This window comes from Hevea brasiliensis, chromosome 17 (assembly GCF_030052815.1).
Source record: "Hevea brasiliensis isolate MT/VB/25A 57/8 chromosome 17, ASM3005281v1, whole genome shotgun sequence".
In the NCBI taxonomy this organism is placed as follows: Eukaryota; Viridiplantae; Streptophyta; class Magnoliopsida; order Malpighiales; family Euphorbiaceae; genus Hevea; species Hevea brasiliensis.
The window spans coordinates 1007013-1032877 of record NC_079509.1 but is presented as its reverse complement, the minus strand read 5'-3'; the positions used below and the strand labels follow the sequence as shown (position 1 = coordinate 1032877).

The window sequence follows — 25865 nt, the reverse complement described above, 5'->3', positions numbered from 1 at the left end:
TTTTGAAGACTATGATCTCAGCTAAAGGTTTTTTTTTTTTTTTTTAAAGAGATAAACAGTAATTTTCGTTTCTAAAGCAACAGTAATAAGTTGGCAATTTTCTACCCATTTACAGAGATATTAGAATTAGGGGTGCAAAGATTATAATCAATGTTCTTGCAAAGGCTACCAATCGAGGCTATTCACGCTCTCTTAACTAATCAAGAGGTCTTAAAACTAACAATAAACGCTTAAACTACCTAAATCAAGCCTAAAAGACAAACCTAATGTTCTTGCAATAGCCGTCAATTGGCGTTGGCCATGGATTGGGTATTACCAAGAGGCACTGTCAGTGCTTTTAGAAATGGGACGAGAGCGGGAGTTAGTGCCAATCAGTTCACTTATGGGAGCGTTGTTCAATATGGATCCAGAAAATTCAGCAAATTATTTTGTTTTAGCAGGCATATACGCTGCAGCTAGTCCATGAGACAGCTTGGAAGATGAAAAAATTAATAAAATTTTCATTTAAATACTTAATTAATAAACTTAAAACCTTAAATTGAGTATTTATAATTAAAACTATTTTCCTTAAAGCACGTGACTTTGAGTAGAGGTGAGCGTTTTGTGGGCTCACTAAAATTAAATTTAAATCTATTAAATTGAATTAAATTAAATTAAATTTAAAATTAAAATATTTTAATTAATTCGATTTAATTGATCGATTTTTTTCATATATATTTTTTGATATAACGCTGAACCCCCTAATTATTGGGTAGGTAGCCTAATGCTCTATTTTGATGGAGGTGAGGAAAGGATAAATAATAACAATGAGCGGTAAATAATTATTATACACTTGTTTGAAAAGGGCTAAGTTAGTGAAAAGTAAGGGTAAGGCTTAACCTCTCTTACCCCTCAAATCTCAATTTTTTTTACACCCCAAATTGGAGTATAAGCAGGGAGAGGTAAGAGATAAAAATTATTTTATTTTTTATTTTTTTATTGTGTCCTTAATTTTTTATTAAAAATTTAATTATATCCATTAAAAATAAACATAATTTACTAATACAAATAAATGTCTTCTCTCTCAAGTGGCCGTATTTAATCTCTTCGCTCTCTATCTCGTTGATTTTGAATTATTGCAGAAAAAATATTAATTTTATTTTTTTATTTAATTTTAATTATTAAATCATTTATTCTTTTAATAGTTTACTGTATTTATTATGCTCTAATTATTAATTTTTTTTCTAAATAATTCATTTTTTATTCAATCATTATTTATATTACTTTATAGATATCTAAGATGAATATTAAAATAGTATATAACATGATCTGACATAAAAAGATAATAAAAAATATAAATTATATATCACTAAATTAAAGATAAAAAATCTTAATTTACATATTAAAAAAATAAAAAATAAATTTTATCTAATAAAAAAAATATTTTTATAATTTTAATAATTATTTACCATCTTTCCACTTCTTTTTAAATATAAATATTTAAAAAATATACATTATACCCATTTACCTTTTTAATAATTAACTTCTTTTCAAACATTAAAGTTTTTTTTATCATAACTCTCCTAGCCGTTCTCCCTTCTTACCATCCCATTAATTGTCCTTTTCTCCATCTTCACTGCTTTGTATTAGTTCAGCATCTCCCACCTCAACGCATATCGTCTATGGACTCCCTTCCTTTCCAGGTCCTTCTCTTCCTCTTCTCTTGCACAAGATGATCAAACTGCTTCTCAGTTATCTATGATATGTATCTCCTTTCAAGTGTTGTTATCTCTCTTAATGATTCTTTTGTTTGTTCTTTTTGGTTTGAAATTGCACATTGAAGATTGAGCTCAGAAGCATTCTATTAAGATTTCTTTCATATCACCTGGTAGCGTTGTTGATTAATTTTCTCTTAGTTAAAATCTAATTAGGGTCCAATTCTCTAGAAATAAATTTCATATTGCTTTGGATTCTTTAGAGCATTGTCATAATCCTTTGGACCCATAATTCCTTTAGCTCACAATTGGAAGATTGACATGGAAACTAAACCCAACTCCTTAGTCAAGTTCAAGTTCTGTTCCTTATTCATTACCTCTCAAAAATTTATCTTTTGGCACAGAAATCCTAGTAATAAATTTCCAGTATTCTTTATTTCCACCATGATCGCCACATATTCGACAATAAGCCAAACCCAAGTTGAAAATGTTTTGGACGAAGGTGTAGAGCAGCCAAAGGACTCTGTAGAGGTTCTTAGGAGATGGGGTTGTAGTGACAATGACATATTAAAAATTTTGTCACGCCGCCCTTCTCTACGCAATGCTGATCTTAACAACCTTCAGTCCAAACTATGTTTACTTCAGGGCTTAGGTATCACTTCAACTGACCTTGTTAAGGTCATCAATTGTCGCCCTCGATTCCTTAGTAGTCGCATCAATCGTTGCTTTGATGAACGACTGGAGTATTTTATGGCATTGTTTGGATCAAGGGAAATTCTACTTAGGGCCATTATCAGGAACCCTTCGCTACTGACATATGACTTCCACAATAGTATTAAACCTGCCATTGCACTATATGAAAGTATGGGTGTTAGTAAAAAGGATTTGATTCCTATGCTCTTGTCACGGCCAACTTTGATTCCTCGTTCTTCATTTGATGATGAGAAGATGGAGTACATACGCAAAACTGGGATTTCCAAGAATTCCAAGATGTATAAATATGTAGTTACTCTGCTGGGTATCTCAAGGATTGACACAATCCGCGAAAAGGTGACAAACTTTGAGAAGTTTGGGTTTACAGACGAAGAGGTTTGGAGTCTTATTGGGCGTTCCCCCCTTTTGTTGACAATGTCAGTTGATAAGGTTCAAAGGAATATGACTTTCATTGTGGGCACGATGAAGCTCCCAGCAAATGTGGTGCTTCAGTACCCATATTTGCTTTTAAATAATCTGGAGGCTGTATTGAAGCCTCGGGTGCTGCTTGCAGGTAAAATAAGGGACATGGGTCTCTCCATACAAATTAAAGGACCTCTGATGTTTAGAGCACTGAGGATGAAAGAAAACCGATTCTTGAAGGCTTTTGTTTGGTGTCATCCAAAGGAAGTTGCTGAACAGCTGATGGAGTTCTATGTAGAGGCAAAGGGTTTAAAGCGATTGGCTGAGACCTCAAAGAAAAGTTTGCGTAGAGGGTTTCCGTTCTGAACATTGTTGGCTGCTTGCTAGATGCATAATTTTTTTGGCAACCTTTTTTTTCTGATTGATTTTTCGACTATCTTGACTATTGAACTTTGATTTGCAGCATTTTCAGCAGTCACAAATATAAGTATGTGCTTTTATATTTTGCAATCTGATGCATGTGCATGTTTAAATATTAATCTTAACCAAATCATTTGGTGTTTACTAATCACTTGTCCAAAATAGCTTGTCTAGAATAGTTCATTGTAGCTTGTATATAATGGTAGCTATTATTGTTATATAATATGTATCGTATTATTTATTTTATTATTATAATAGACATATAATTATTAATTTATAACATATATAAAATTAATAATATAATTATTTAAAATATTATTTTTTTATATATGTACATTTTTTTATTATATAAGAACTAATATTATAATTAGTTTAATTATTATTTATAATATTTTTATATTTATTTATTATTTTTTGTAATTTTAAATAATTATTAATATAAAAATGACATAAAAATTTTATAATTAATAAATTTTAAATCACCAACTAAATCAGCTATTTAGCAATTAATTTATAAATGTTACCACATATGTACAAAACGGCAATTAGTTACCTAAAATGTTAAAATGAACACCACCTAAATTTTGCTATATGATGAGCATATACAGTTTAGTTGAGGTTCAATAATATAGATTATCTTAAAAAAATATATATATATATACATATAAAATAAAAATATTTATAAATAGATAAACTTATCCTTGCTGAGGGTGACAAATTATCACAACTACATTGCAGTAGTCCTTTTTATTTTTTATTGTCTGAAAATATTGTATAATAATTTCATTGTCAATACTTATAAATATGTCTCATCAATATAAATATAATCTCAAAGTTAATAACATATTTCAATTGAGATTATAATATAAAAATTGACATAATTTTAATAAATGTATTTATAGCTAAAATTTTTTAAGCAATATCAATTACTTTTTAAATTATTCAAACTTTGACGATAAATAAAAAACAAAAATTAGATATAATTTTCAGCAAAATTATATATATTATCACAATCTCTAAATTTTATACAAATTCATTATCTTATATGATTAAAAAATAACCATTACTCATTGAAATATCACACCATATAAATTAAAGAGAGAGTACTTTTGTTCAGAATTAGGACATATTAAAATTAATAATTTATTGTTGATTTAAAAAAAAGATAGAATAAAAAACTTTTCCTCAAAATTAAAGGAGTTAAAGTAAAATAATATTGTTTTTAATTTTTTTCTAAATTATTACCAATATGCCCCTGATTTTTTAAAAGATTTAAGGAGCCAGTGCCTCCTTAACTTTTATATGTGTCTGTCCTTATACGCATATCATGTTGTCAATCAAATCTAAACAATGGCTGAAATGTCACTTTGATGTTAACAATTAAGTTGATCTACATATTTTAATAATCTTAACCCAAAAAGGCTAAGTTATTTTGCATATCTATTATCCTATATATGGGTAAAGATAAAGATGACCCCATGTATAGGATAATAGATATGTGGTCATCTTTATCTTACCCATGTATAGGATACTAAGCAAATGACCTTCATTGTATTCCACATCTTGAATCTTAATTCGTATCATAACATGCTATTTCTTATATTTCCAGTACTTTCCATCTTCTTCCTACTCCATTCTATGGAGCATGTGGAAGAAATTAAAAACCAGCAGTGGCAACCCGCTAAACCTGCCACCTGGACCCAAAAAGCTACCTATCACAGGAAATATGCACCAGTTGATTGGCTATCTACCCCATCGCAGGCTGAGAGACTTGGCAAAGAAATATGGGCCAATTATGCACCTTCAATTTGGACAAGTATCGACAATTGTCATTTCTTCTTCAGGAACAGCTAAGGAAATAATGAAAACTCATAATGTCATCTTTGCTCAGAGGCCCTTCGTCCTGGTTGCAGAAAGTTGTATTTTACAACCGAGGAGATATTATTATTTTTGCATCTTATGGAGACTACCGGTGGCAGCTTCGAAAAATTGTACACTGGAGCTTCTTAGTTCAAAACGTGTGCAATTGTTCCAATCGATCAGAGAAGAAGAGGTATCAAATCTCAATAAATCTATATCTTCCAGTGCAGGATCTCCCGTCAACCTTAGCAAAATGTTGTTTTCTTCATCGTGTTGTGCTCTGCAAGAAATGCAAAGACCAGGAAACATTCATGCCACTTGCTAAGGAAACTGTTAACAAGATGCAAGGCTTTAGCGTTGCAGAGTTTTCCCTCTATTAAATTGCTTCGTGTGATTACTGGAATTCAGTACAGACTCGAGAAATTGCATAAAAGGCTAGATATGTTGCTTGAGAACATAATCAATGAACATAGAATTTACTGGGCAACAGCAAAAGGTGATCAGGGTGAAGCTGAATTGGAAGATATTGTTCATACTCTGTTGAATCTTCAAGAACATGGCGACCTTGAATTTCCATTAACAACAAACAATATCAAAGCAATTATCCTGGTTAGTATCACCTTTAACGATTCAATAACTTGTTTATTTTAAGAAAGCCCTATTAGTTTTGTAGATTTTTCATTCAGTTTCTATAATTATATTTTATTTGTTCAATTTCTGTATTTGAACACTTAATAATTCATTCATCTTCTATATTTATTAGAGCATTGTTCACCGCAATTACTCTCCACACACAGGATTTTCGTTACTTTAAAAACAGAGATAAAACAGAGATTGCTTTAATCAAGTTATAACCATTATCCTGTTGTAGGAGATGTTTATTGCTGGGACTGATACATCAGCGACAGTGGTAGAATGGGCAATATCAGAACTGATAAAAAATCCAAGAGTGATGAGTAAAGCACAAGCAGAAGTGAGGCAAGTTCTTAACAGAAAAAGAAATGTTGAGGAAGCAGGGCTTGAAGAATTGAAGTACTTAAAGACAGTGATCAAAGAAACTCTGAGGATACACATTCCAGGTCCATTGCTATCTCCCAGGGAAAATAAAGAGCAATGCCAAATCAATGGATACAACATTCACATCAAGACTAGAGTCATTGTGAATGCATGGGCAATTGGAAGGGATCCAGATTATTGGATTGGTGCTGAAAAGTTTTATCCAGAGAGATTTTTGGAATGCAAAATTGAATTCAGGGGAAGTAATTTTGAATTTTTGCCGTTTGGGGCTGGAAGGAGGATGTGTCCAGGTCTGTCATTTGGTATAGCTAATTTGGAGCTTCCACTTGCACAGTTATCGTATCATTGTAATTGGGAACTACCTCATAATTCCAAGAAAGAAGAACTGGACATGAGGGATGCCTTTGGGACTATAGTTAGAAGAAAATTTGATCTGTGTGTAATTCCTATTCCATGCCATCCCTGAAGTATGAAACTTTATCATCTCTCTATAAAAAATAAATAAATAATTATTTATATACTTGTAAGTGTATCAACATGTTATCATAAATAATAAAATTTTATTATATATGAGTGAGATCAAAATTTTAAAAATTTTATCAAAATTAAAGATTAATTAAACATGAGGCAAGGAAGGACTTTTGTTTTCTTAAAAAGAAAAAAACTTCTATTTAGGGTGAGTTTTCTCTTGCAATAAAAGCAATAAATAAATAAATAAAGTGAGACTGGTCAATCTCGAGAGGGAAGAAATCCACACCCAAAGGTCTTTTTTTTATTGAAGATAAAAAAAAAATAAAAAAAAAAAAAAAAAGAGAAATTAATTCAAAATCAGACTTTCAAGTCAAATCCAAATAGAACAAGTTAGAAAGAGGCCTAAAGAAGAACAAGCTCTACATTACAAAGGGCTCAAAGCCCACAATCATAAGCCCTAGAGCCAACAAAGGAAGACGATACAGCCAAATCACAGTGCCGCCAGCCGTCCATTGCTGGCCGGAAGAGGACCTTCGAGTTCTTTATCAGAATTAACAAACCAACAAAACTGCTACCTTTAAGGAAAAAAAGAGAAAGACATCTAGAAACAAAATCAACCAGATCCGATGATCTGTAAGGAAAGTCAACAGGCAAAGCTCATACTGCTTTTGTGCAATAAAGGGTTAAGCAACCAACAAACAAGCAAGCTATGGGACCCCTGAGCTTCTCGTCCTCATGGGACCAGAGCAGTCTCCCACTGGTTAAGTCAGAAGCAAACACCAAGACGATGCATGTTTCCTATGGACAAACGACGACCTCATGCATGGGTCAATAAGATCCCTTTCCATTCAGCATTCCTCCTGCAAGAAACACAAACGAAATGCTACAAAAACAATATACAAGCCCGGCCCAAAAGTGCAGAGTAAGAAAATCACGTCGAGCAAGGGAAGATGAGCCATCCCGTTCGAAGGGACAAATAGAGCCACTGAATCAATAAAAAATAAAAAATAAAGTCTCTCGAACTGAAAGAAAATAGAGACAGTTTCTATTTCCACAACTAGAGAGAGAAAAGTCACTCAAACACAATACACAATTAAAGGTGAATTAAGCTCTTTATTAGTTCGTGTATTCTAAATTGGCTGATATATATCCACTGTAAATTATAGTAGATGACGATTAATTAATTAATTTTTTTTTTTTTGAGAATACTATTAATTTAATTTTAAAATGATAGAGAAAAAAACATTTTGAAAGAAAATAAAAAAAAGTTCCTTTCTCTACGACTAAAGAGAAGTCTCAGACACACTACACCATTTTAAAAATTGATTCATATCTAAATGTTGTAAATTATAATAGATAATAATTAATTTTTAACTTTTTTTTAAATTATTAAAAAAATATTTTTCTGAAATTATTTAAAAAATAAAATAAAAAATTACATTTTATTAAATTTTTATATAAATAAAAATTTTAAAAATAAATTTTCTAAAGTAATGCCAAATTAGCCTTATGCGACAGTAAATAATAACGGTATATGGCATTGGAATTTGGGCCGGGCATCTGCACCCACCTTCAAACTTGCCATTTTTTTTTTCAAATAAGATTACAATTTTTTTTTTTTGAAAAAAAATAAGATTACAATTTTAATCTTTAAAAGTGCGCGGTTCTGATTTTGATAAAATTATAGCTAAGAATTGATATCAAAATCAAACTTTTGATTTTTTTTTTATTTTTAAGAATTAGATTTGTAACTAAATTTTAGTTTCAATTCTGATTTAATTTTAGACAATTTTATTATAATTTCAATTATATTTTAACTTTAAATTCTATACTAATTTTATTTTAAATCTTAATTTTTATATTTAAAATTATAATAATTTTAAATTTATTTTTAAATAAAATATATAATATTAAAATTTTAATATGGGAATAATAATAAAAATAATATTATTAATATTAAAATAATAATATTAATATCAAAAATATATTCTTAATAAAAATATTATGTTTTCATTTACATGTTTCTTAATTATGTAGTATTTAATTAAAAGATATATATTTGATTAAAAATTAAAAAATGTACTATGTGACTAACATACAATTGTCACATAATTAAAGATTATATGATGAATTAATATATTTAAGATAAATTATTTTGAAAAGTTATAAAAATAAAAAATAATATTAAATTATATATATATAATTTTAATTTAATTTTAGTACGATTTTAATTCTATTTTTTATGAAGAATTCCTATTTCAATAGGGTTCAGAATAATTCATCGGCTCGGTTCGCAACCTAGTAACCGTGCCCAGCCGCACTTATAAACACAGAACTCGGATTTCATAAATGGCAGCCAAACAGCCAGGAAACGAAAAACAAAAAAACGGTAAAAAAAAAGGGGCCTGAAACGTTTCGAAGGTATAGCATTTCATCACTTTGCACTAAGCTGCACTCGCTATCATCAAGTTTATTGCCCTTTGGCCTCATTCTCTTGGAGAACCTGGCACACCAAATAGCCTCACATCTATTTTCTATGATCTTTGAGTAAATGGCATCATCAGCTTTCACCAGGACTCTATTGGGTTCCCGCTTGATTCACTCGGCGCTCTCATCCTCACGCAAAACCCAAATCTTTACCTCTCTCTTTAATGTGAGTGCCACGCTGCTCCATTTTTAGTCATATTTATCTCTGTTTTTCTCGACTAGTTGATTCGATATCTGGGTTTTCTCCCCTTTCTCTGTTTTCCTCTTGAACATGTTACTTTGGATTTTGCACTTTTTTTGAATGGTTGCGTTTTGTGGGTATTGATTCTGATTATTCGGTTCTCAAGTATCTTTTGTGCTGGTTGATGAAGTTTAACATCGAGCGATTGCGTTGGTAAATTTCGTGACTTTCTGTTGTTATCAACTTTGAATTACTTGTGTTGAATTTATAGGTACTGCAAGTAAAATTGCTTCGGACTGTGTGGGCTTTCAATTTTCTTCTTTTAATTAAATTTGATCAATGATCTTTTATGGACTTAATTGATGCATGTGTGACTGTTATTGGTCAATTCTTTGTTGTTTCCAAAATACTATAGAGTGTCGGCATAGCTGGATATGATCCGCCCTCTTTGATTCCAAAGGATTCTGCATTAACAACCATTTTTGTTTGTTTGAATTTTAAAAGACCATTTTCACACTTTTTATGCATTTTGAATCAATATAATATCTGTTATTTTGAAAATAGTTCAACTTTTTTTAGCAGCTTCGTTTTCTATTTTGTACTCTATAGCATGCTAGGTAAAGCTAATGAGCTTGATACTTATAGCACTTATTGTTGTAGCAATATTAGTTTTTTTAAGCTTCCTTTTGATCTTTAGTATATAATTTATATGTCTTTCAGAAGAGACCATTTCACATACGAGCTGATCCTGTCGATGCATCATATAAGACATCTGGTCGTGCTCCTCGAGTCATGGCTTCCTCTGTGATTGGTTCAAAAGCTCTTTTTTCTGCACAATCTTTATCTACCAATGAACCCGTTGTATCTGTTGATTGGCTTCATGCAAATCTCACGGAGCCTGATATGAAGGTACCTGCTATTGCTAGTCTTTGCTATGTTCCTTTTGCTATTCATTTTCTTTTCTCAGTTGGCTGTTTAGGAATGAGTGAATTCTTTTATGAAACACTTGTTATGTAAGGTATTTTTCTTAGGATTAGGGAATTTATTAGGCTTATTTAGTTAAATATTATCTTTGAAATGGCAAACTACATTCAATGGGAAGAAAATTCGCGAGCTTGTGTTAACATAGCCATTTTTTTGATGTGTGTGGCTATCAGCAAAAAGCACATGTATTGCTATGTCCATTGTCCACTTTATCTGTCGCCCATGTTTCTTACTCCTTTTTGGTTTTCTATCACTTTCCCTCTCTTGTTTGCTAAGAAAAGAGAAAAAAAGACAATTTTAAAGGACTCCAAAGGTGTGCTATCCTACGCGGAAAAGGGAGTCACATTCAGTAAGTGTCTGTATTCCAGGCCCTATAAGGATGTGGAACACATAGTAAGTGTGTTTACTTAGGGTTTGTTTGGCATTACTGCTATGGCTATTGTTGGGGAAAACACTTTTTTTAAATATATTAGTTAGAAAGTATTAAATATTGATGAAAAATTAAATTTGATGTGTTCTAGCCATAATAATACTAAAATAACAAAATAGTTTTTTTCAAATTATTTTTTTAACAGCATCTAAAATGTTTCTGAAAAATGCTTTTTTAGCCTGATACTCAATTCCATATGGTGACTTAGTAATTGTAGGAGTCAATGCATGGATGAATTTTGTTTTTCTTTTTCTCTTCATCACATTCAGCTCTAAATTCCTGCAAGTGTTTGCTGAATGAAGCCAAAACACTGCCAGCTATATTCCCTCTTTCAGTTCACAAGTCTAAGTCCTAAATTCAAAATGCACAATTGAACTCTGTGATTATAGTGCTGAAATTTAAAGACTTTGCGTAGGTTTGACTGGGACTTTGTCTCTGCCTATCATTGAATTCACTTTTTTGGATCTGTTGGCCAAATGGTGCTATCATATCTACTTTTAGAAAAGTGCAATTTCTGAATTCACGCTTAGTTTATTGTTCTATAGTATGTTCCATCTAATTGAACATTTTATGAAAATTCTAATTTAGTTAAATGCACTTTAGTTGCACCTTTTTATATCTGGTGCAAATTTGTCACAGTCTGCCCAATTACCATATTCAGGTGTTGGATGCTTCATGGTATATGCCAGATGAAAAGAGGAATCCAATTCAAGAGTATCAGGTATTGACTATGGTTTTATTTTGATATGGCTTTGTTTTGTTTGGTTTGAAGACAATCTAAACAGGCTTGGCTAATTATTTTTTTTATTGAAATATGAGCAATTTTTCATGAATGAACTTAAAATCTGTTCCTTAAATGTTTTAAATTTGTAGAATCTTCAGATTTTACTGTCAAATCCACCTCAAACTTTATCCCTGATTTGTTCTGTTCATCTATTGTCTTCTTTACCCAACAGGTTGCTCACATTCCTGGTGCCCTTTTCTTTGATGTAGATGGGATATCAGATCGATCAACAAATGTAAGATCTTTCACTGTGTAATTTGTAATAAACATATGATGTTGTGAATTTGCTTCAAAGAAACACTTTATTTCTATGTTTTATAGAGCAGCAGTGAAAATTTATAGCTAGGTGCACTTATGTTTTCATGCTATGTACATTATTGGTTCTTTGCATTTTATTTCTCTGATTAGTCAGAATTGTGAATTTTGTATCAGTTGCCACATATGTTGCCCTCCGAGGAAGCTTTTGCAGCTGCTGTTTCTGCTCTTGGAATTGAGAATAAGGATGGATTGGTTGTTTATGATGGCAAGGGGATTTTCAGTGCAGCTCGTGTCTGGTGGTGAGTTTTGGAATTGAAAATATATCAAAAGTTTTATTGAATCCATGCATATTGTGAATGTTTGCAAGTAGTCTAATTTTTTCCCTTTTTTTAATCAAATGAGAAGGATGTTCCGAGTCTTTGGGCATGACAAAGTTTGGGTGTTGGATGGAGGCCTGCCAAGATGGCGTGCATCAGGTTATGATGTTGAATCTAGTGCTTCTGGTGATGCCATCTTGAAAGCTAGTGCTGCCAGTGAGGCAATAGAAAAAGTATATCAAGGCCAGGCAGTAAGTTCTCAAATTATATTTGAAAAATTTCATATCATTCTTTCACATATTAATTTTTACATGTCACATCTTATTGGCCTGTGGAATGGTACAAGATTCTGTTACTCAATAGGGCAAACTTCAAAGCTTAATTTTTACTGCCACTTCTGCTTTTAATCAAATGAGACTCTGCCATTTTTTTGACCAAAAATTATTTTCTTTTCAGATTTGATTCTCATGTATATCTCTACTGCAGGTTGGACCAATAACATTTCAGACAAAGTTTCAGCCACATCTTGTTTGGACTCTTGAGCAGGTTTAGTTCCATAATTGCTGTTCAATAGCATGCTTCTAATTTCAGTCTGATTATATTTGCACTTCATGTTGACTCTGGACATTTTCTAGGTTAAGAGAAACATTGAGGACAAGTCTCACCAACAGATAGATGCTCGTTCAAAGGCCAGGTATTATTTACAATAACATTGTTGGTTGTTCTAATATTTGCCATCCATAGCAAAAGTGGTTGCATCATTTAATATTACAAGTTTTCAGCCCTTTTAAAACCAAAGGCCCGCGTGTCTTGTGCTATGGACATGGTACTTGTTTGAAATTATAGAGAAAGAGAAAACTTATGGTTATTACAAATTTAGAAACTCTAGGACGGACTTCCAAGGGAAGTTTTGTTGTAAGTGTTAAAAGGTAAGAAAAACCCATGAAATAAGCTAGTGGGACTTGAGGACATTTATGAAGGAGCAATGTAGGCTAGGATTATTGGGGATTAGAGACTTTCTGATTATAATTAGTTTTCCTGTGAGTCAGCTTTGAGTCATTAACATTTTACTATGCTCATGGATAGACCTACCATGCATACTGAAGATGATGTTCTTTGGCAGTTGGGATGTACTATTTGATATATAAATTATCTACTATTTGACATATAAATTATCGAGAGAGAATAGGAAGCATTTTGATGGAAATTTACTCTTCTTGCAGATTTGACGGAGCAGCACCAGAGCCTCGAAAGGGAATAAGAAGCGGTCATGTACCTGGCAGCAAGTGCATTCCTTTTCCTCATGTAAAACATCAGCCTTTATGCTCAGTAGATTATGAATTTTTGGGGATGAGTATTGCATTTTTATGAGATTATGATGTACTAAAAAGTTTCATATTTTCACTTTCCCTTAATCACTAAGATTGTTGTTTCCTTGCAGATGTTAGATGCTTCACAGACACTCTTACCAGCAGATGAACTTAAGAAACGGTTTGATCAAGAAGGTGAAGACCTTTTTCTTCCCTTCCATTTCCTTCAACTTTTTTCTTTCTTTTTTTTGCATTAATTCTTTTCCATTTGTCAAAATTTTATTTTTGCACGAGTTCTGGTACAACTTAAGTAAGTTCCTTTAAATTCTCTAATCCATTTAGAGCTTTTAGATGGACTGCAATCTCATAATGGCAAGTGGATTTATTAAGATTTCGAGGCAAGATCTAATCGCGTAATTTTAATATGTTGCACACACAAAAGCTTTCTTAAAACCATTGCTGTACATGAAGTAAATTATGTGGGAGAACATTAGCAGTAAACATTTTTAGTTTTAATCTTTGGTTTCTCTATTTTCCTCTCTGATTTCTAACCTGGACTGGGTTAATTACTGTTTGGATTAGCTTGGAAATGCATCTTTGTTCAGATAAGTATATAACTAGTTTGGAAATCCTGTTTTCAACCGTGATTGAATCCATTTTCAAATTCCTAGAAAATCCCAAAATATGATTGGGATTTGATTCATTTGAATGCATAACCTCACGTTAAACATGTGGCCAACAACACCACTTAACAACTCTTTAATTTTGTTGCGTTGCATCTGCTTTTCTTTGTATAACAACAGTACAAATTTTAACAAAATTTGATAATTTTTACAATCTATCCAAATATTTAATAAAAATTCATTTGTTGCGATCCAGAGTTCAATCCCAGTTTCTTATTGGCTGAAACTCTGATTCTTAATTCCTGTTGCTTTTGGTTTGATGACTGAGCTGGTTCTGTAAACATTGAATTTTATTAACTGATTTCTGAAAATTTGTATAGTAGTGGATTAATGCTGGCCTTTCGTTATTTGCTACTAGTTTAGTGACCTGCAAATTTGTTTTCCTACAGGCATCTCTCTGGAAAGCCCTGTTGTTACTTCTTGTGGGACTGGTGTAACTGCTTGCATTCTCGCTTTGGTATTTATCGTGTTCTCACTCTGTGCTACTGATGCATCTCAGCTTTAGGATTTAATATGACTCTGAATCTAGCGCCACAATTGTGTGCATGCATACCTACTCACACACATTTCAACAAAAAACACATGGAAGATTGGCAATGAGCAGTATCTTTTACTCATTATGCTGAATGTATGCAAATGCACACATGCTCATACACAACTTTAACAAAAAATACATGGAAGATTGGCAATGGATGACAATATCTTTTACTAATTTTGTTGGATGTACACGTACAATTCTACTAAATGAGAAAGGATGGAATTGTCACTTGTTGGTTGTTTCCTAATTCCACAGTGTTCCACCAGTTGGGTGGAGGAATGTGTATGTTAGAATACTGGAATCCTGTTCTGTTCTAGTATGAAAATTCAGTTTGGAGATTGACATTCATGCTAGTGTATTCAGGGTCTGCATCGACTTGGGAACCGAGATGTTGCAGTCTATGATGGATCATGGACTGAATGGGGAGCTCATACTGATACACCTATTACCTCTTCATAAATCTGGAAGCTTGGCAGCAATACGATGGATCATGGACTTAATGGCATGAGGCTACGATTCTCTGATTGTGACAAAAGAGTTTGTATCTAAAACACTTGGATGACAAGATTGCCAAATTTTCAAATCATTTTTTAGTTGCACTTACTGTCATGTGAAAATTTCATCATCATAACCCCATGTATCAGAAAACATTGGCATCAAATTATGAAACATTTTATAAATGGGTGTCCGAGGGAGGAAGATGAAATAAAAACTGTTGATGAAAATGAAAATAAGTAGCATGGATTCGTTAGTCATACTGGTGCTGCGCTAAGGGGCATATGAATCACAAAATAGTGTAGGCATTTGGCTTATATTTATGCTGTTGATGAAAATGAAAATAAGTAGCATAAATTTCTTCTATTAATCTGAACCTTTTTGAAAATCAATTTGTAGAATTCACAGGCTACAGTTGTGGGTTGGTAACATCCATTTCACATAACAGATGGGTAGATGTACTTTTCAATTATTTATTTTTGTCAATTTTCATAATTAGAATAAAAGATTTTATTTTTTTTTTAAATTAAAAAAATTTTTTCTGAAAAATAAAAATCTAAGCATGATTTCAACCGACTCCTAGCCTAAATGAATGAGGAAACTGTCCATTGGAATTATTTAGAGTTTAGATTATTTACCGGCAATGATGATCTCAAGAAATCAACAATCCCAACTTAGGCCTGCGAGGACTCGACAGTTAACATGTTAAAGACAGCTTGAGGCTTGAAGCATCTCAGCTGTGTGCTTCTTATTCCCACCAGGAATCAGCGTCCCCAAAGACCGAAAGTTTTCGATTTGTAGCAGTTTCGATTCGTGGCGGTTCTAATTTTAAGCAGTTTTAGCTTCAGTTTGGAATTGGTTAGTTTCATAATAATAATAATAATAATAAATTCCCTTATTTTTAGTTTTGTAAATTTACTTATGTATTCCAATTATGTTAATTTCCTTCGATTATAGCAATTTAAAAAAAACTTTTATTACACATTTATTTGTTTTTATTCATTTAATTTGAATTTTATATAAGAAAAATATGAAAACAAGAAACATTTTATGTTGGACCTAACGTCCGTCTTTTTTACATTAAAAAAAAAAAAAACCTTGTGAGTAAAAATAAGTAAGAGTCTTATTCTCAGTGTGGTTGTAGGTTGAGGTCCGTAAGTTAGTGGATGTGCCCCGTGAGCTGATCCTCCATGATCCCATATCGGTTGTGAATTGAGTATGTACGTAAACTCTGTTAAAATTACTATGGTTTTAACAACGGTCATTTTTCATCTCTAAGCTATTGTCTGTCTTTCTAAGTAAGAAAAAAATGATATTTTATTTTTTGTATTTAACTGTAATTAAGACTGTTTCTTATTAGAAAATATAGCCCTGAAGAGAAGCTTTACTATTTTAGCGGGTTTGAAAGTTCTATGGTTAAATTGGATTTTGAAGGCTTCTGTTTACCACCCAAATATAGGGGAGAAAACAGGGGAGCAAAAAGGGGAGATGTGAGGCCTGCAATCTTTCTCTCTATTGTTCTAGTCAAGCTCTATGCATATTTTGCCGGTTTTCTCTCGCACTTTCCCTTGACATTTAGCACAGAAACCTCAGCATTTTACACCAAATTTTTTTTTTTATTATTATGGCCACTCAAGAGGCACAGATGGAAGAAAACACTGCCCAAATTCCACAAGAGAAAGAACCATCTAAGTGTGTCAGTAAGAAAGCTATGGAAACAGAGAATGCCAAAGATGAAGAGAAAATGAGTGAATCAAAGCACGAAGATGAGCAAAAAACAAAGGAGATTGCGGTGGTTGAGGAGAGAAAGGTAGCAGATAAAGAAGAGAATGATACATCACCAAGTGGAATTCAGAAGAGTTCTTCATTCAGGGAAGAGAGCAACCTCCTCTCTGATTTGAAAGAGCATGAAAAGAAGGCATTGTCTGAGCTGAGATCCAAGATTGAAGAAGCGATCCTTAAAAATGAACTTTTTCAAGAGAAGAAACAGCAAGAAAAGGAAATATCATCGACAAAAGATGGAGAAGAAAAGGTTCAGAAGGAAAAATCAACCGGAACAGACAAGAAAGAAGATGATTCTGAAAAGAAGGAACAACCAAAGCAGGTAGAAGGGGAAAGAGAAGGGGCGACTCCATCAAATGAAGGGAAAGAAGAAGAAACTCCTGCGAAAACGAACACCGAAGAAAAAGAAATAGCTGCAAAAGAAAGCAAGGAAGACATTACTGATAAACAAGTGGAAAAGGAGGAGCAGACTTCTGAAAAGGAAGAAGAAGAAGAAGCAAAAGAAAACGCCCAGCAAGAAGGTGTCGCAGATCAAACTGTAGACAAAGATATTTCACTTTGGGGAGTACCATTATTGCCCAGCAAAGGAGATGACAGAACCGATACAGTACTATTGAAGTTGTTAAGGGCTAGAGAGTTCAAGACCACTGATGCTTTTGAGATGTTGAGGAACATTCTCAAATGGAGAAAAGAAAACAAGATCGATTCAATCTTGGAAGCGGATATTGAGGCTAATCTTGGCTCCATGGCTTACATGCAAGGCAATGATCGCGATGGCCACCCAATATGTTTCAATATTTTTGCCGTGTTTGGCAATGATGAGCTATATGGGAAAGCATTTGAAGAGAAACGCGTGAAATTTATGAGGGGGAGGATTCAACTGATGGAGAAGGGTATTCAAAAGCTGGATTTTAAGCCCGGTGGTGCGTCTGCAATTCTGCAAATTAATGATCTCAAGAACACTCCTTTACCCACTAAGAAAGAGCTCCGGAATGCAACAAAGAAAGGAGTTGAACTTCTTCAGGACAATTATCCTGAATTTGTTGCAAAAAATGTAAGCGATTCTCCTCATCACATTTCTTACTTTCTTTCTCCATTTTTTGTCTCTCTAAAAACCTTTCATTTTTCATCTGTTTGTTTCTTGTAGATCTTTATCAATGTTCCCTTTTGGTATTACGCGTATAGTGCTCTCTTCTCGCCTTCCTTATCTCAAAGAACCAAGAACAAATTCGTCTACGCTCGCTCAGCCAAGGTCACAGACACCCTGCTCAAGTACGAAGAATTCTCTCTCTAATTTATTCTCTCTGCCTAGTGTTGAAACTATTATGACCACTTAGGAGTCTTGCTTCAGGTACATTGCTGCGTCCCAAATTCCAGTCCAGTATGGTGGGCTTAAACGAGAGAATGATTCTGAATTCTCAGTTGAAGATGATGCAAAAGAGGCTATTGTGAAGGCAGGATCACAAGAAACTATCGAGATCCCTGCACCAGAGGTACCTCTCAATTTTCTTTCACAATAAACAATCTATCATTTATTGAACACTGTTGTGTATAAAAATTGGATGTTTAACAGGCAGGAAACACTTTAATATGGGACCTGACAGTGTCTGGTTGGGAAGTGAACTACAAGGAGGAATTTGTCCCCACTGATGAGGGTTCATATACCATAATCGTTCAAAAGGGAAGGAGGATAACTTGGCAGGATGGTACCGTTCGCAATTCTTTCACTAATAAAGAACCTGGAAAGGTAGTGATTACCATTGAAAATGGAGCATTTAAGAAGAAGCGGATTCTGTATCGATACAAGACCAGGACTTCATCATCCTCTTGAGGCACCTAGTAAATTAAGAGCTCATTTTTCTAATATTCTTTTGGAGTTTGATGAGATGCATGGAATTTTTTTTTTTTTTTTCCTTTTCTTGAGGCACCTAGCATATTTTTCAGTTTAAATTTAGGCAAATAATAGAAACAAGGATGGGGAATAAAGATGTAGCTTAGTCATTTTAAGGAAATTTATTTCACTATTTCTTCTTCCAAGAGCTATTTTGTTTTGCTTCGTGGCATATTTTATAGTGGAATGAAAGTGAAAATTGGATGTCTAAGTCTTACAAAATTTATTTTAATTTTGTTTTTAAAATAAGTAAATAAAGATAATATTAAGAATTATATTTAAAATTAAAAATTATTTTTATCTAAATTTATATATTAAATACAAAAATCAAGACATGTGTTCTTATGATTCAATGGATCATATCAAACACAAATTCTCTCTCTCATTAATATAGGCATATTCTAAATATCCTGACATACTCATAACTTTACTACGATTTAATATAAATTACTTAAGTTAATTCAATCATTACTGATATATATGCTTTATAATATTATTCTACTAAAATTATCACTTATATATTACACGATTCATGTAATGTCTTAATATTTAATTTTAAGTCTAATGAATTTATCTTTCGCTTAACTTTTTCTCCTTAATTGGAATGTAAAATTTTACAAGAATTTAATTGATTTCTTTTTTACTAATTCTCATATTTAGAATGAAAAAATTTGATTTATTTTAATTTTAAAAATTTTTCATTTTAAAAGATATAAAATTCATGCATAATTATATAAGAATTTTTTAAAATTCTTTTCTTTCTAATAATTTTTTCAAAATCAAACCTTTAATTATCGAATTCATTACAAAAGTAAACACAAGTTAAGCGTTACATTTTAAGTTTTATTTATCTTTACAGGTAACTCTCGTCTATGCCACATCAAGAATAAATCATTTTTTCATCAATAACTATGTTATATTTCATTTTTATAACAAATCAAACATGTGTTTAGATGTGGAGCATATGGCTTTATTTAATTCTATTTTTATTGTTTAGTTACTTGGAAACTTGTCTGGCCCAATTAAATTATCCCACCAAAGAAATTCGACCCATTTAAAAAATCATACATTTTTTGAATATATTTTTATTTATTTTGCCTATAATACACTCGATTAATTGCATTAGATAGGGAAATACCGTTTTGCAGAGTGGGCAGAACTTCTTTCGGTATTTTCTTTCTGAAGGAATATAATAACCAAATGATCGCGTGGCCTAATGGATAAGGCGCTCGCCTCCGGAGCGGGAGATTGTGGGTTCGAGTCCCATCGCGATCGTCCTATGTCTTTTGACACAGATGCTAAAACATCCTAACTTCTTAGTCATGTCAATGAATTTTTGTACATCAAATCTCCCCTTTTCGTCACATTGGTCATCCCCCCCTCTCAATATTGCGTTGTCTACGCTCCATATACCACAACATAAACCTTAAAATCTGTGTACCAAGTATATTTCTTGTTGGAACACTTGTCAAGAATAAGGGGCAGAAGAGAAAATACAAAGCAAAGGAGAAAAACGATTGCTCAGTGTCACAAAGGTCCTAAGTTACAAAAAATTTTTACTACCAGTAACATCACTATCACGGTGAGTGTTGCTTTACCTCTTGAATAAGAATACTAATACTGGTGCTAAAGGTCGGTTTAACATCTGGAGCTTGCAACAAATCCAGTCGTCAACTGACAATCCAGATGCAAAACTTTCAACTGTCTCCAATTCTTCCCTGGATGGTACAAGCAAAAGATACATACTCTTCACACCAGTTAACAAAAGATATAATCTCCAAAATGAAATTGGCAATAATAACAGAACAAGGCAAAAGAAATGATGTACGTAGAAACAGAACAATAACATTTTCCAGATAAATGGTGTAGGCTATATCAAACTCCATCAGAATGCATTATGAATTGCAACCACAGTGATAAGTAGGTTATTTTCTAAATTTATGTAACTTCATTTTGAATGACTATAATCAATTCTCAAAACACACTAATAATATCATGTAAAATAGCAAACATACAAATCCATTATCAAATGATTACCAATCCATGATCAAACGATTCCCATGTCATGGACTTGAAGAGCTGAATTCTCCTTAAGATTCATACTAGGTACGCATCATACAGAAATAAAAACTTGATGGAAAAGCAACAAAATCTGAAGTCAACTAATCAAGCTTATTTTTTGTTTCAAGCACCAGAGCGAAGTAACAGATGTATAGTATGAGTAAATAGTTGAGACAGCAACGAGAATCAAGCAGACAAAATATTTACCTTCCACCAGGATGTCCCACATATACAACCACACTGATGAGCCCTCCAGGTACCAAGATCCTCTTTGCAGCCTCTAATGCCAACATGGTTGTTTCTGGAACTGTAGTTAGAGCTTTGTCACCTCCTGGAAGGTAGCCCAGGTTAAATGCAACAAGCCTAATAAAACCCACAGCATTAGATTTCTTCAATCAAAACCAGCAGTAACGCTGAAGGAAAAGATCTTCCTTCTTCCTAGTAAAGGAAACTTCGGACTGTTGAGTTTACAACAAGAAGAAGAGACTCATAAAAGAGGTTCAAAGGAAAGAAGACGGCAAGAAAAGAAAATTTAAAGAGGTTCAATTTTATCAAATTATTTTGGGATCAACAGTCTCCATAACGCACATGATATCTTCATTTGTAAAGACAACAAAATAGCAAAGAGCCAAAGACAAATACAAACTTGAGTACAATGAGTACCTTACAGGACTATTTTCAGGAACAATTTCTTCCATTCTACCGTGACAGATGGAAAAGAGCTTGACAAGTTCTTTCTGCATAAAGTTGAGTTTCATTAAGGACTACGTGATTATAGCTAATCAAAGAAAGTCTTAACATAAAATAGGATTGATTAGTTCTCTGCTGTTTCAAAAGACCAAAACAAGAACCCAAAAAAAATATTAATAAATGCTAATGACAACTAATTTGGGTCATATAACTACAAATGCGATTAATAATAACACAACGCGTAAAAATTAAATTAAATTAAATTAAATTAAAGAAGAGAATAAAATTACCTCCTTTGGAGTGACATTTTCATCTAACAAAGAAGAAGTATTCTCTAAAGCATCTCTCTGGATGTCCACTCCATAAACACGAGCAGTGCCTGATTCATCAGCCACCATTTTAAGCAGGGCTAATGTGTCATAGCCATTGCCACAAGTGGCATCTATTACCGTGTCCCCTTTCTCCACCACATGCTTCCATACCCTGGATTACAAAAACATAATAACAATAAAATGAAGAGAAGTTATGACTTGATATTGCTAAATTAGAAGGGGAAAAAAGAAAAGGTACCTACGAATGGGCTACTTCCGTTGCCTTCTTCTTGCCCAAAACATAACCCACCAAATTATCCTCTAAACCTGTAATTAAACCATCATTAACATAAGCCTAAAAGACTAAAACTTTGAATAAACTAATCGAACCCAGCTCTAGTTATACAGTAAAATGCGCATAGAGCGACGGAAAAAGGCACCTGAAAGGGGAAATTCAATTGAGGATGTTGTAATATTGGAAGTAGGTGTAGGAGTAGCATAGAATTTTCGATTTTGGTGAATATTAGAAATAGGCTGGGAGAGAAAGGAGAGATTAGATGAGAAGCAACGGGTAGGATTTGGGGTTGGGAGAGGTATAGTGCTGTTGCTCAGACAGTTAGTGACGTTTTTGCAGATTCTTTTCAAGTAATTTGATTGCGGGAAACATCTGAGTCCTAACATTTTCCTTTCTGTGGATTAGCGTTTCGTTTTCCTTCCATATTTCCGAGACTCTCTCAAATATTTTTGGCGGCCATATCTTTAACATAGATGAATGGAAGCGATGCATGTGGGTTTTCTCTGTCCTTATTTGCCATTTCCTTAAAATTTTTGTTTTTATTTTTATAAGTTACGACGGAAAAACATGTAAAAGCAAGTTAAAACTTGCAAATAATCTTCAACTTAATATTATAATGATATAGAATTAAAAAAAATCGCTATAATTCTCCAAGTAAAATCATTATGAAATTATGATTTATAATTTTGGCTTAAATATAAAATCAAACTGAAATTAAAATGAAATCAAAACTATTTCTGAATTAAAATTAAGATTAAACCGAAACCATCACAATCAAATTAAAATCTATTACTGTGGTATAGTTCAAAACTCTCCGCTCCATGAAATGAATTTGCTAATTCTGATTTAGAATTGGATTAAGCCCATCTGCGACCCTCTCCGCTTCTTCCAATCCATACTTCTGATTTTACCCGATATATGATTAGGTATGATAACGAATTAAATATTATAATATAACAATATTTTTAAATAAATGTAATACAAATATTTTATATAATTATTAAATTTTAATATATAAATTATTAATAAAATGTATTTTATATATTAATTAAAATATATAAAATTAAATGAATTTAAATATTATTCAAATTATAATAATAAATTTAAAATGAGCATGAATAATTTAATATAATTTGAGATAATTTTTTTTAATAGTAAATTTGAGAGGAATTTAAGTATTAAATTCTAATTATATATAATAATTTTTATGAATATTCTAAGCATTATCATTTCTGTGGTCACGTCTTGCATCCATTAAAATGTGGTTGAACAAAATCTATCAATTTTCATTGTGCTGCTTTGAATTGCCTTTTTAATTCATATTTTTCAGTTTGATCAATCGTGTTTGCGTGATGTAAAAAATTAATTAATCAATGTTTTATTATTTTTTTTTTTAAGAATCTTTATTCGTAATTTTATATATTAATAATATATGATAGACTAATTATTTAATTAATTTTTTTTTTATGATTTAGAGTTATACATTAATCGGAGGCCCCAAAAATTCACAAGGAAAAATGGCAAATTTGAAATGGACATAATTGCATAAATGATGAAAAGTCCTTGAAGAAAATGGACTAAACTCCAAAAGAGGTGGCTCAAAATCCATGATTTGGGCAGCATAGTAAGAAAATAGAAAATTATAGAGAAATAGAAAAAGCCAAATAAAAAGTGGACTTAGCAAGAAAACAAAATAAAAATTTTAAAAAGGTCTTTGAGCCGCAATTTTTATTTTCTTTTTTTTTTTTTTAATAAGGACATAGAGTTGTATATTAATTTAGAAACCCTTTGGATTTGACATATTTTTCATATATATATATATATATATATATATATATATATATATATTTGAATATATTATTTTTCAACACCTTTTTTTAGATCCACATGCCCCATATGGTATGATCAAAGATATAGAAACTTACTTTTTAAAAAATATTTACTTTTTAAAATTATTAAAAAAACAGTTTAAATAAATTATTTAAATGTTTTATCGTTTTTATAATTAAAATATATCAAATTTAATATAAAATTAATTTTAATAATCTATTGCTAAAATAATTAAAAAAAAATTTCAATAATAATTCAAATAATAATGCTAGAAAGACTTTCAATCACAAAACAATAAATAATTTTAGATAAATGCTAAAATTTATTTATGTTAATAATAAAAATAATACCACTATATGATAACTATTTCAAATCACAGCACTAGTTAGAATATTATAATAAGATTGATATTAATATAAAAATTAAGGGCTTTCTTGGAATATAAATTTTTTCACGCATTTTATCAAGAGTTTAATGAAAATTAATTAATTAATTGATTAATTTTAATTTATTAATAACATTTAATTTAAATCAAATAAACTCATCTCATATTTCACCAACTCTTATATTTACAATTGAAATCAGTTCCGTAATACATCTAAAATCACAAAATAATTATAAAAGCACACAATACATGGAGCAAATGCTACTGACTACGAAGTAAAATATAGATAGTCGCAGTCCAATTGACACACCAAGAGAGTGATGGGAACCGACCTTATTAATTAAAGCCTTTGGCATATTGTAAATTGCTATAGATTCAAAAGACGATGGACAAAACAAGTATCCTTAATCATCCACCACTATATATTACTTCTCAATTTTTTATTAGACTTTATTAAAAAAAAAAAAAATTTAAGAACAATTTTTTTGCTTTACCAACAAACTCCATCGATCACATCCAAATTTACAAGCAAGAACTTGATAAAGTGGTTATTAGTTTTGGAGTTCAATGATTTATTTGCATTTATATATTTAATTATTTGAGATATTCAATTTTCGTATATACGAAATGAATTTTTAATTTCAATTTCATTAGAATAAATTAAATTTCATGAAAGAATGACAATCCATGTAATTTTATAATATATTAAAAAAATGTAATAAAAGATAAGATTGAGCACATCATATATATATATATATATATATATATATATATATATATATATATATATATATATATATATATATATTCCGTGGGGATAAGCTTAAAAGCAGCTTTGATTAAATTACACGTCTGAAATTTTTTAAATAAGAAGGTCAAAATACTCATGAGAAGTGTATGTATTCCTTCCCTTTGAAGGATTAAAGGATCATTAATTTGTACCAGAGATGTGATATTGGGGCATGTAAAATGTGATCCCCCCAATAAGGACAATTGTGAGATTATTGATACTTTGCCAAGATGTGGTGATTCGACGTGATATATTTATATAAATTAAATATTTAAAAAAAATTATTTAGTCCCCAATTATAGATGAAAAAAAAGGAAATTATGAATTATTTAACTGAAGGATGTTAAAATTATTTTCAAAATTTTAAAATTAATTTAAATTAAAAATAAATTGATTGAAACAGAGTTATGAAAATATAAATGAAAAAATTACTCGTGAACATGATGAGACATTACCTTATTTTTGTTGCATTGATGTGAGTTCGTGGCTAACTAGCTACGATCCTTTTTGTATTTAGTATTTTTTTTTTAATTAATTTATATTGCATTATTGAATTAAAACAATTACTTTAATAATTATAAAAAATGAAACAATATTAGTTTTATTGAAATAAAGCCTAATTTATTAATATAAAATGAAATTTAATTATAAATTTAGTAAAATTAAACTGGGCCGGACAGTTGAGAAACACTAGATCCAGCCACCATAATAATAATAATAATAATAATAATAATAATAATAATAATAGTCAAACAGAGAACCATCAATGGCATTCAAGTAAATAA

General features: G+C 31.4%; 5 protein-coding genes and 1 non-coding gene across 7 annotated transcripts; 5 read left to right on the top strand and 1 right to left on the bottom strand.

Moving 5' to 3' along the window:
* The first annotated feature begins 1570 nt into the window (after positions 1-1570).
* LOC110646372 (transcription termination factor MTERF9, chloroplastic) lies at positions 1571-3312 on the top strand. The gene has a single exon (XM_021799795.2). It carries the CDS (start codon positions 2016-2018, stop codon positions 3174-3176), a length of 1161 nt encoding a protein of 386 aa, XP_021655487.2. The 5' UTR covers positions 1571-2015; the 3' UTR covers positions 3177-3312.
* A 1131-nt stretch (positions 3313-4443) lies between these two features.
* LOC110646374 (tabersonine 16-hydroxylase 2-like) lies at positions 4444-6627 on the top strand. Its single transcript, XM_058139268.1, has 2 exons — positions 4444-5699; positions 5962-6627. Exons 1-2 carry the CDS (start codon positions 5532-5534, stop codon positions 6571-6573), a joined length of 780 nt encoding a protein of 259 aa, XP_057995251.1. The 5' UTR covers positions 4444-5531; the 3' UTR covers positions 6574-6627.
* A 2300-nt stretch (positions 6628-8927) lies between these two features.
* LOC110646382 (thiosulfate/3-mercaptopyruvate sulfurtransferase 1, mitochondrial) lies at positions 8928-15230 on the top strand. 2 transcript variants are annotated; one of them, XM_021799803.2, is made up of 12 exons: positions 8928-9231; positions 9967-10155; positions 11322-11381; positions 11617-11679; positions 11877-12001; positions 12108-12270; positions 12506-12565; positions 12655-12713; positions 13243-13324; positions 13461-13524; positions 14402-14469; positions 14905-15230. In XM_021799803.2, the coding sequence occupies exons 1-12, from the start codon at positions 9130-9132 to the stop codon at positions 15007-15009; spliced, it is 1140 nt and encodes a 379-aa protein (XP_021655495.2). In that variant the 5' UTR covers positions 8928-9129; the 3' UTR covers positions 15010-15230. The 2 variants fall into 2 exon arrangements, with proteins under 2 accessions (XP_021655495.2, XP_021655494.2); XM_021799802.2 differs by having other exon boundaries at positions 8929-9231; positions 14914-15230.
* Positions 15231-16261: 1031 nt separating this feature from the next.
* On the top strand, positions 16262-18879 carry LOC110646376 (patellin-4-like). The gene is made up of 4 exons (XM_058140160.1): positions 16262-17881; positions 17975-18099; positions 18179-18320; positions 18401-18879. The coding sequence occupies exons 1-4, from the start codon at positions 16670-16672 to the stop codon at positions 18656-18658; spliced, it is 1737 nt and encodes a 578-aa protein (XP_057996143.1). The 5' UTR covers positions 16262-16669; the 3' UTR covers positions 18659-18879.
* Positions 18880-19920: 1041 nt separating this feature from the next.
* TRNAR-CCG (transfer RNA arginine (anticodon CCG)) lies at positions 19921-19993 on the top strand. Its single transcript has one exon. It is a non-coding gene; the product is annotated as a tRNA-Arg (tRNA).
* A 145-nt stretch (positions 19994-20138) lies between these two features.
* Positions 20139-22542, bottom strand: LOC110646375 (uncharacterized). Its single transcript, XM_021799798.2, has 6 exons — positions 22221-22542; positions 22044-22107; positions 21760-21952; positions 21443-21516; positions 20987-21142; positions 20139-20436 (listed from the first exon to the last, which is right to left on the bottom strand). Exons 1-6 carry the CDS (start codon positions 22459-22461, stop codon positions 20313-20315), a joined length of 852 nt encoding a protein of 283 aa, XP_021655490.2. The 5' UTR covers positions 22462-22542; the 3' UTR covers positions 20139-20312.
* Between the last annotated feature and the right edge of the window lie 3323 nt (positions 22543-25865).